The sequence below is a fragment of the Mesoplodon mirus genome, assembly GCF_964341445.2.
Source record: "Mesoplodon mirus genome assembly, chromosome: 5".
Classification (NCBI taxonomy): Eukaryota; Metazoa; Chordata; class Mammalia; order Artiodactyla; family Ziphiidae; genus Mesoplodon; species Mesoplodon mirus.
Window position 1 is genome coordinate 114785515 of NC_138980.1, and position 12177 is coordinate 114797691.

Here is a 12177-nt window from a genome sequence, read left to right on the forward strand (position 1 = left end):
CACATAAAGAGTTTCAATATCATCAATCATTAGGAAAAATGCATATCAAAACCACAATGAGATATCACTAGGCATCTAGTGATCACTAGGCAATGAGAATTGCTAAAATAAAAAATGGTTAGTAGTGAGGACATAGGGAATCAGGATCACTCATGAATTGTTAGTGAGAATGTAAAAGGATACAGCTACTCTAGAAAACAGATTGGCAGTTTCTTATAAAACTCAATATGCAATTACCACACGATCCAGCAGTTGCACTCCTGGACATTTATCTGATGGAAATGAAAACTTATGTTCACACAAAAACATAAACACAAAGGTTCATAGCAGCTTTTTTTCATAATATCTAAAACTGGAAATTATCCAAATGTTCTCTGATGAGTGAATGATTAAACAAACTATAGTATATCCATACCATGGAATACTACTCAGCAACAAAAAGGTACAAAGTATTGATACAAGCAACAACTTGAATAAATCTTGAGGGAACTGTGTTCAGTGACAAATGCTATTCCAAAAGGTTACATGCTGTATGAACTATTTATAATAACCAGGACATGGAAGCAACCTAAGTCTCCATCGACAGATGAATGGATAAAGAAGATGCGGCACATATATACAATGGAATATTACTTGGCCATAAAAAAGAAATGAAATTGAATTATTTGTAGTGAGGTGGATGGACCTAGAGACTGTCACACAGAGTGAAGTCGGTCAGAAAAAGAAAAACAAATACTGTATGCTAACACATGTATGTATGGAATCTAAAAAAAAAAAAAATGGTTCTGAAGCACCTAGGGGCAGGACAGGAATAAAGACGCAGACATAGAGAATGGACTTGAGGACATGGGGAGGGGGAAGGGTAAGCTGGGATGAAGTGAGAGAGTGGCATGGACATATATACACTACCAAATGTAAAATAGATAGCTAGTGGGAAGCAGCTGCATAGCACAGGGAGATCAGCTCAGTGCTTTGTGACCACCTAGAGGGGTGGATAGGGAGGGTGGGAGGGAGACACAACAGGGAGGGGATGTGGGGATATATGTATATGTACAGCTGATTCACTTTGTTATACAGCGGCAACTAACAACAATGTAAAGCAATTATACTCCAGTAAAGATGTTGACAAAAAAAAAAAAAAGGTTACAAGCTGTATGAGTCCATTTATATAATCTTTTGGAAATGACAAAATGAAGAACAGATTAGTGGTTGCCAGGGGTTAAAGATGGAGAAAGGTGGGTCTAGTTATAAAAGGCAAACACAAGGGATCCTGGGAGTAATGAAATTGTTCTGTATCTTTACTGTGGTGATGATTACACAAATCTACCCATGTGATAAAACTGCATAGATTTGGGCTTCCCTGGTGGCACAGTGGTTGAGAGTCCGCCTGCCGATGCAGGGGACGCGGGTTCGGGCCCCGGTCCGGGAGGATTCCACATGCCACGGAGCGGCTGGGCCCGTGAGCCATGGCCGGTGAGCCTGCGCGTCTGGAGCCTGTGCTCCGCAACAGGAGAGGCCACAGCAGTGAGAGGCCCGCGTACCGCAAAAACAAACAAACAAAAAAACTGCATAGATTTAAATAAACACCACACACACACACACACACACACACACACACACACACAGTGTATGTAGAACTGGTGAAATCTGAATAAATGAACTATATCAATGAAATTGATTCCTAGTTGTGAAATCACGAGATATTGCCATATATCTGGAAAAATAGGGGAAGGAAACATCTCTGTATTATTTCTTACAACTAAATATGAATCTACAATTACCTCAAAATAAGAAGTTTAATTGGAAAATCTGAGAGATAAATCAATATTTAGGTAGATAGACATGGATGGAAGAGAAGTATGGTTCTACTATCATACAAGTATCTTAACTGTGAACCCAGTGTAGTGGGCTATACCTACAAAGAAGACTTAAAAGAATTGAGAGGGATATCTCTAGGTCTTTCCCTTAGCTAGAGACAGATACATAAAAGAAAAGAATTTTAAAAGTAACACTGAATGTTACAACAATGGACACAGAGTGAATACAGAAAATCTGCTGGAGTAATGTCTCACCCATAGGTTTTCTACAGCTACCACCCATGGTCTTGTGTAGGATCTTTTTACACTATAATAATCAGACATGCATTTAAATGCTTTCCAACTTTCAACACAAGTATAGCCAAAAGAGGATATGTTTAGTCACGAACTCATGAAGAATGAAGCTAAAGTATAAGGAAAGTTTTTCTTTCCTACGGTGAAAAATAGGAAATAAAAGAATGAAGACCCTGTTTCTCAAGTAGTAAATGAGCATTTAATCTGCTCCAAATCCTCCAAAGCCATTTTTAAAGATGCAGGTTTACACAGTGTATCAGTCAACTCAGGATATCAAAACAAAATTCCATATACTAGATGGCTTCAACAACAGAAATTTATTTTCTCACAGTTCTGGAGGCTGAGTCCAAGATTAAGGTGCCAACAGAGCTGGTTTCTAAGTGAGGCATCTCTCCTTGGCTTACATATAGATAGCTACCTTCTCACTGTGAACTCATATGGCCTTTTCTCTGTTCACATGTGCTCCCATTTGTCTCCTCCTCTTCATATGAGAACACCAGTCCTATAGAATTATGGATCCACCTTTATGACCTCATTTAACCTTAATTACCACCTTAAAGGTCCTAACTCCATACACCGTCACACGGGGGGTTAGGGCTTCAACCTATGAATTTTGGAGAGATATAATTCAGTCCAACACCCAATGACTAGCCAGTCCTGGAGTATATTAAGTTTTGTATGGGTGCACGTATATATGTGTGTATTATATGCACTGGAATGGAACAAGTAGAGTATTTGCATTAGAATTCCAGTTCTACCAGTTTTCTCAACAAAAACAAAATGTGGATAATATCTATTCTCACTGTATAGTTATGAGAATTAAATGAGATAACCTATGTAAAGTGCCTAGAATATAGTAAATGATACTCAGTAATGGGCCTCTGCCTTTCCACTTCCTCCCCCACAAAAATTAATTAAATATTACTCAAATCTAAACATATCTGAAAAATCATGGGAACTGGATTCTCTCCCAGATCCACCTAGCTCTTTGACATTAAGCAAGCCACTCTATCAGAGTCTGCTTCTGCAATGGTCAATGAAAGAGTTTCCTCTTTCACTAAAATACTATGTATCTATGCATATCACTCTCCTGATTACACAGTAGTCTTCTCTTATCCTCAGGGGATACATTCCAAGACTCCCAGGCATGGCTGAAACCTCAAATTAGTACCGAATCCCATACATACTCTATTTTCCCCATATATAGATACCTATTTATAAATTAGGCACAGTAAGAGATTAACAACAATAACAATAACATTTATTATATGTTCTATAATAAAATAGAACAATTAGAACAATATACTGTAATAAACATTACACGAATGTAGTCTCTCTCAAAATATCTTTCTGTAAAATGTAACGCCTTTTCCATCTCAACTAAGCACTATCACACACTGTGGTCATAACTTTTGCAGTTTGAGGTGCAACAGCAAAACTATCATGAATTTCTTTTTCCTTCACAATTTCACAGATAGAAGATTCGTTCTTACTGTAGATCTTATTAATCTCTGCATATGATTTTTTTCATCCCCTATTAAGTAGGAAACTTTCACCTTTTCACTTAAAGTAAGCACTTTACAGCTTCTCTGGAATATCCGAATTGCCAACATCACTACTCTTCCGCTTTGGGGCCATTATTAAGTAAAATAAGGCTTACTTGAACACAAGCACTGTGATAGTGCAAACAGTCAATCTGACGACCAAGGTAGGACCACTAAGTGATGGCAGGATACGTTGGACAAAGGTATGATTCATGCCTGGGTGGGATGGAGCAGGATTTCATCACACTACTCTGAAAGGTGTACAATTCTTAAAACTCATAAATTGCTTATTTCTGGAATTTTCCGCTTAATATTTTTAAGCCATGGTCAACCGAGAGCAACTGAAATCGTGGAAAGTGAAGACGTGGATAAGGGGGGACTACTATAACATCAAATACTGATGCTACAAAAGCTAATTAAACTTTCTATAAAACTTTAGTAAAAGAATTACAGTATAAAATTTCAAAATCACTTTCATACACTCTCATTCTTTCAACTCTTCCAAAACTATCCTCTAATTTGAAAAATTAGTACAATGTGTCCGTAGATTAATTTTATCATCTTATTTCTATATCATTAATGCCTTATTGTCCAGCTACATTGTACTTTCTTTTATATTTCTTTCTGTCCCCCACAATGTTCATTGTTTTACTCACAAAATCATGTAATCACTGGAACACCTAAAAGCATACTCCAAATCCCATTGAGATGTGATTAGACATATGGAGAAGTTATCCATAAATTTTACCTGATAACAACTATTTTTTATTTAGCCCACAACTGAAATATACTGCAGGTGATTTCAAGATAACACACCTACCATACATTCATTGGCATATTCAAACAATGAGCCATAACCAACATCCATATTCAGTACCTTTTGTTTAAAATTAAGATAATGGTGGTCAGAAGCAAAATATATTGTGGGGATGTTTGGACCATTCGATGAAAGACAATTTACCATGTAGACCCTAAGGGAAAAACTTCAAAGTACTTGCCCTTTCTCCCACGCTCTCCCTAACCACTAGTATTCTAATATTATCTAATATTTGTTTGTAAATGAATAATATATGCAGTAGGCAGTTACTCTGATGCCCCCAAGAAATCTCACCTTCTAGTATTGGTGCCCTTTTATAGCCCACTCCCACACTAAATCTAGACTGACTCACGTGATTAGCATTGGCCATTGGAACGTTAGCAAACATGAAGAACAGAGAGGCTTAATAAGTGTTGGCATGGTGAGGCCTATCCTCTGGGAATGCTCCCTCATGGAACACATCTGCCATGCTGTGGAGAAGTTCAAGCTAATGAAATGGAGAAGTTGGGGTTGGGGGAGACATGGATACAGATACATACACACACAGATGCCCAGCTATCCACCAGCTGTTCCAGCCATCCCAGCTGAGGTACCAGACTTATGAGTTAAAAAGATACCTTGGACATTATAGCCAACAGGTGAAACATGGAGCAGTCCCCAACAAGCCCTGCCCAAATTTTATAATCAAGAGCAAATAAATGTTTCAGCAACTAAGTTTTGGAGTGAAGCAATAGGCAACTATAAGAACACATGTAAACCAATTAGAACAGTTCCTGTTAGGTAGTAAGCAACCAAGAAATGTCATCAGTAATACCTGACAATAATCACTCTAAGTTCCATCACCTGCCCCCACCGAGGTACTGTTTGGAGTATTTGAGCTGCTCTTAAAGGCATTCCCTCATTTCCCTAATGGCTAGTAAAGAGATAGGGAGCAAAGCAACCAAAAGACCTCTTTATTTTCCCCTTCTTCTTCCTAACTTAGCCCTGTCAGGTTTTTTTGTTGCTGTTGTTTTGGCTTTTGGGTCTTTTTTTTTTTTTTTGGCTCTGTCAATAATGTTTGCCTGGTTTCCCTAGAGTGGCTAATCAATGATCCAGACCAATTCAAGTCTTTGGTAGTGCTGTGTATTCTCAGTAACTATAGGCACCCCCTTCAACCTACCCCAGACCACAGGTAAATAATTAAGAGTTCAGTAGGACAGACTCCTCACTAAAGGTCAAAAGTTTATACTCATTAATTTGTAATTTTTTTACCTGACAGAATCTTTAGGCAAAGGGCATAGGAACCAAGTACCTCTTGTTCAGAATAAATTAAGCAGCATTGAAAACATACCTGCTACTTTTCCTCTAAGACTTTACTGATCCTAATTATATAAATATCTTATTCTTTTAACCCCCATGACCCTTTGCTCATACTTCACTCATGATATTTATCTTAAGCTAACCTGAATGACAGTAATTGGTTACTTAACTTTCTACTAGATCTAAAACTCTCCGGGAAGAGAGACTCATTAAGAAAAGGGGTATCTTACTCATTGTTGTATCCCTTAAATTAAGCTCCTACTACATTGCTCTACTACTCATATAGCAAAAATATCTGGTCCTGGTCAGAAACCACTTTGTCCATAACGAATCTCTTCAATTCTCACCCCCATTTTTATTAAGAAATAATGACTCACCCAGAGTTACAATGCAATCGGTGACAAAGTTAATGAATGCTACATGTCTTAGTACTAACATTTAACAATTATTTGACTTAAGAATGATTTTATTTTTGTAGAAACAGTAAGATGATTCTTAAGGAAAAGAAAGGTATTATTTACATTCCTTATTTCTTTTTTCTTCAACTTTCAGGCTTGAGAAAGCCTGCGTTTTAGGTCCAGGGTAAGATCTAGTTAAGCCAGATGCCAGGCAAATAACATCAAAGGCAAAACAGGCCTGGTAGAAACCACAGTTAACTGTAGAGCTCAGAATTCACCTAAATGGGGCAATCACTACTCAGCTCTAGAAATCTATTCTTAAGCAGGAACAGCAACCAGGTAAAGCCAACTCCTCTGAGTTCTCAAGTGATGCTAGAAATCGAGACTTCTTATCTTAAACATGAAGTTTTCCTATTCTTAAATGGTGGCAAGTAATCACTAAATGCTCCAAATACACTACGAGCAAGCAATATATATCTGTCAGTTGTATTCAGCCCAAGAGCCTCCTGCTACTGCAGGCTCAGAGTTAAAAATCTCTATACATAATTGATGGTGGACTAAGGGAACTATTCTCCTTTCCTATCACCCCTCACCCCTGGGGAAAAGAGAAAGAAATAACAAGGACCATGAAAAGCAGCTACATAACAATACAGGGAGTACCTGTATTGAAAAAAAAACTTTGTTAGCAGTTTTAGATACAGAACCTTTTATAGCATAAAAATATATGGGAAGAATTTTTTTTCTTTTTACAATTTTTTCCTCAAAATTTGCAAAAAAAAAAAGAATATTCAAATACATGTAATAGTTACAATTATACAAACTTTTCTGGCCTTAACCCAACTAATGAAAATGCTCAGTAATAAACATGAGACTAATGATTCACCATGCACACAGAAAGACAAGGTACAAAATACTAATAGTGTTATTATATTTGCACTGGTCTGTCTACATATTGTCACTTGACTCTCTTGTGACCAACAGCACTGAACCAGCTGGACACATGGTTGAACTCCATGACCAGGGAACCCTGGTCTATCTAACAAACCACTGTGGACTCGATCCTATGACCTGAACCTCCTTAATATCATGCTATCAACAACTAAGGTGACCAGTCACTAGTAATCATATATTAGTCCAAAAGCATTTCTTCAATACTTTTATGAAAGATTTGACATAATTTAACAAAGTCGTTAAGGCTTTTCCTTTTATTTAAAAATAGGAATTTATAGAAAACACTTGAATTCCATCTCTAAACCTGCTTAGCCTGCTAGAAGCTTTATGAATTTAAAATAAACTTTTTGATATAATCAATCATGGTAGACAGGCCTTCAGAGTTCAAAACATTCTCTCAAATAGTTATTAGTAAGGGAGTTCCTATAGCAATAGAATTAGTAGGCAATTTAATGACAATAAAATTACATATTATTATTTGGGGAGACTACTAATTTATTGAACACTTACTATGTGCCAGGTACTGTGCTGAATATGTTCAGGGGGTTCTCATTAACCTTAAAAACGACCATATGGGGCTTCCCTGGTGGCGCAGTGGTTGAGAGTCCGCCTGCTAATGCAGGGGACATGGGTTCGTGCCCCGGTCCGGGAAGATCCCACATGCCGCGGAGCGGCTGGGCCCGTGAGCCATGGCCGCTGAGCCTGCGCGTCTGTGCTCCGCAACGGGAGAGGCCACAACAGTGATTGGCCCGCGCACCGCAAAAAAAAAAAAAAAAAAAAAAAAAAAAAAAAAACACAACCATATGAGGGAGACACCATTATTGTCCCCATTTTACAGATGGGGAAACTGACCTTTCCAAGATCACACAGCTAGTAAGTAGCAGAGTCAGGATTCCAACCCAAATCTTGTCTAACTTCAGAATTTGCACGCTTAACCACTACACTGTATTGCCTCCAGTGACTTTGGGTTGATATCTAAGATAAAGAAAAGAGGGAAATTTGTACTTCTCAGTGGCAAATTTAAAAAACATACTAGAAATGGAGGATACCTTTTAGAACAGGTACAATTCTCATATAGACAGTCACACAAATAATATTTTTATTCCCAAATACAAACAATAATGATGAAAATCTCAAATGGACTTCTCAGAAACATAATTTTTCCTATATACTCACTCATGTTTATTATTAAATATTTAATGGGAACACTACGTGTTTTCTGCTCAATTGTGCTGTGAAGCTAAAACTGCTCTACAAAATAAATTCTATCTTTAAAAATATTTAAAACTGCAATATACTAAATATGCCTAATTCAATTTAGTTAATAACTGGCATAAGACTATATTCGTTCGTAATGAAAAGTTGCACTTTATCGTAACCACAGGAACCTTAATACTTAAGTGATTTTTTCAAAAAGGCTTGAAGGTGTTTAAACAGTGCAGTATATTTTAAATTTTTAACACTCTCAGAACACCTTCAGAAAAGTCTGCAATACACAGATGTGAAACGATAAGTTGGTATAAAATCAGACCAAAAAATTGAACTCACAATGAATAATATAAAAGGAATACAACACCCCTATACCATGGCTGACCTAAGTAAGACTAACTTTACTTTTCCAACAAAAGATGTAGCCTAAGTCAAAAATGTCCTAATTCGTTAAGTCCTTTTTAAATCTTCCAAAGAAGATTATCAAAAAAAAAAAAAAAAAACGAAAAAAAAAACCACGAAAAAACAAAAAAACCTGTAATTGTCTAGAGTGATTGTCAACACAGAAACCAAATCTTTCTTCTTCTGATACTCACCAAGGTTGTCAACATTCTAAAGGAAAATTAAGACAGATATGAGGGATCTATAAAGCAAGTTTTACCTACTATTACCTCTTCCTATCAACATTTTCCTCTCATCAAGGTCCAGCTTTACAAATACATACCTTAGTTCACTTATGAAGAGAACAAGGGGGAGGTACTATATATAGAAAAGTCATTTGTCATATATATTCCGCAGCAGACTGTCAAAATTAATTTTCAAATAGAATACTGTATTTGCCACCAACAAAGTGTTGAAGGGAAGCACACTATTAATTTTGTTTTGCTCCAATATTGTGCTTAGAAAGCTTCAACTTATAGAAGAATTACACTAATATTAATAAATGGGAATTCTACGGCACAAGTTACAAATATTGTTGGAGTATGAGCCCTTAACCACACCTGTAATTAACAGAACTCCTTTCCTTTCTCGCTGACCCACGTTTTCAAAAGTGATCCAAAGACTTCTCTGCATCTCAATGCTTTCAACAGGCAGAAGCTGGGATTTGCAGTGCAACAAAAACAAAGCATTCTGACCAATGCATGTTTCGAATGATATTAACACAATACTCATTTAAATGCTTGTATTCCAAGCTTCTCACTGGTCATCTAGCTTCAACAGGGAACACAACCAGGTTAATATAGACTACGACTGCCTTGGTAGCTGCAAGCTCAGCTGAATCCCAGGACGCCACCTCAATTTGGAAGGGGCAGAACTATATCCGGTTCTCACTGGATACACATTTTCCCATGCTTCCCATCTTTAAAACTTTACATCTTCCCAGAGGAGCAGTAAATATACCAAGCCGCCAGGGAGTGTGCCTGTAGGGAAGATGAGTGATCAAATTAAATCCCTATGCACAGAACCATAAGCTTCAAAACTTTTCACAACGAGTAACAGCTGAAAGAACGAGGCATGTTTTCCCACTTCTTTCCAGGAGTCAGCTTCCCCCAAAACACCGGTTTTGACTTACTGGTTAGTTGGCGGAGCGGTCAGCGGGATGGCCACCTCTTCCTCCTCGTATTCTGGTCCATCCAGAGAGTCACCTTCGTCCACTGTTCCCAGGCCCGCGCCCAAAGGGGGCAGCTGAGGAGGAGGCGGCAAAGGAGGGAATCCGCCGCCTGCCCCAAAGGTCTCAGCAGGCAACGAAGTGGTCCCCTTGGTGAGAGCCATCTCCCCGCCAGGTCCGGCGGCGGCAGCACCAGCCACGCCAGCAGCAGCACCTCCCCCTGACAGTCCGGCTCCCCCCAGTGCCCCCGCCACAGACCCGGGTCCCAGGAACCCTGACCCCAAAGCGGCTCCGCCGCCACCCAGAGTCCCTGCCACTCCAGCCTCCGCCAGCCCAGGAAAGGGGGCGGCTGCCACAGACAGGGCGGCGGGTATCTTCACCCGGCACACTGCCGGATAGGCACTGGAGCCCGCGGCCCCGCCGCCTCCTGCTGCCCCGGCGGTGACCGGGCCGCCCTCCTCACTGCCGGCCTCGGCCGCCATCATGTTGAAGCCCGCTCTACTCTGCCCTACCCTGCCCGCCCGGGAGCCCCGGGGGCCACCAGGCCCGGGCTCCGAGCCGCCGCACCCAGGCGCGTCCCCTCTTCAGCTCCCCAGGCGGAGGAAACAACAACAAAAGGAGAGAGCCCGCCGCCGCGCCCCCTCTTCGGGCCACAGCCCAGGCTCGGGAGCTACCCGGGTTACGGGAAGAGAAGTGGGCAAAAAACCCAACGCCTGCACAAACGCCGCCCAAATCTTCACCTTACACACCCACACTCACGCACACACACATGCACAGAAGCGAAAAACTTCCTGGCTGCACTCAAGAGGAAGGGAAGCACAGGGGAAGCGGCTTCGGCCACCGCCACGGCCGCCGCCGCCACCGCTTCTTCACCACCCCAGTTCCGGCCACCCCCACCGCAGCCACCGCCGGTGCCGCTGCTGGGGCTGGGGCCACTGCAGCCGCTTCATCCTCCACGGGGCTGAGACGCGAGGGGTGGGGAGAAAAGAGGAAGGGGGGCGGGGTAGTGGGGAAACGGACTGAACTGCTCGCAACCTGGAACGCTCAGTGAAATCGACGAGAGAGAAAGGAAGGCGGGGCACGGGAGGAGGAGCAGAGGGAAGGAAGGGCGAGGGAGGAGGAGGGAGAGGGCAGCTTCTGCGCAGGCGCCTTCCCGGCGCGGGGGTTGGGGGGCTGGGCCTGGAGAAGGAAAAGGAAGAGTCGGGAGGGAAGGAAGCGGCGGGGACGCGCGGTGCGCGGCCGCGCTCGCTGTCCCGCTCCGGTTGGAGCGCGTGGCGGCGCGGCCGCATCTCTAGCGCGCCGGCCTCCCTGGGCTTTGTTTGAAGGGCCGGTGAGGCGGAGGAGGGGAGGAGTGGGTCCAGAGCACGCGGCCGCTCAGCGGGGTGAAAACAGGAGAGACGGGAGAGACAAGGAGGGGTTGAAGAGGGAATACCGGGGAGAGGGAAAGGAAGATGCAGCGAAGCCAATTCCTTGCTTCCTGACCGGTAAAACAAACACCCGTGGCCGGCGGCGCAGAAACCAGACATTCAAGGCCCTCGGAGGTGGGGGGTTGGAGGGGGCGGCCCGCTTGGAAGGTCGAGACCGTACTGTTACTGTTTCCGTTTTCTTTTCATAGTATAAATTGCTATATGACTCTTACAAGCTAAAAAATAAAATGAAATTTTTAAAACTGGGTTCTGAAACTCAAAGAAAGCGAAATGGATAATGGGGGGGCATATGGGGAGGGCTAAGAATTTTAGTAGAAATAGTGGTTGTTTGAAGTCAGATTTCTACCACCGTACACGTTTTGTTTTCTTCTCCCACTCTCCCCCTCTATTCCCTTTCTCTTTTTCTTTCTCTATTTCACACACACTACCTTGCCATTGCAAGTCTGTTGGGTAGCTAATAAGGTGTGGAGAGGAGAGGTGCCCCAGACATCACTAATCAACGCGCTTTTGTCCTCGTTTGTGTGCAAAGCACGGCAGGGCGTACTCCACGATGTACATGTGAATGCACAGAGCACTTTCAACTGGCAGATGTCAAGAAGGTCCCAAAGTGTCAGTTACAATTATGTATGGTTTCAAAAATTATCAATAAACTGAAATTTCACTCAATATATTTCACTCAATATAGCCGAAGAGAATGGTTTTTGTTTTGTCTTTTCTACTGGAATATGTATAAACATAGGTGGAGGAATCGTTCCTATTTTTTGAAATTCCAGTATCTGATTTGCCCTTTTGGATTCATATATTATTCTTAT

The 12177-nt window shown here is 41.4% G+C and overlaps 1 protein-coding gene across 2 annotated transcripts in view; it reads right to left on the minus strand.

Moving 5' to 3' along the window:
* Nucleotides 1-11002, minus strand: part of RASA1 (RAS p21 protein activator 1) — a 109211-nt gene extending 98209 nt beyond the window's left edge. For both annotated transcript variants that reach the window (XM_082624070.1, XM_082624071.1), the window contains exon 1: nt 9903-11002. In XM_082624070.1, coding sequence (XP_082480196.1) covers nt 9903-10423 — 521 coding nt within the window. In that variant the 5' untranslated portion in view covers nt 10424-11002. The remainder of the gene's footprint in view (nt 1-9902) is intronic.
* Between the last annotated feature and the right edge of the window lie 1175 nt (nt 11003-12177).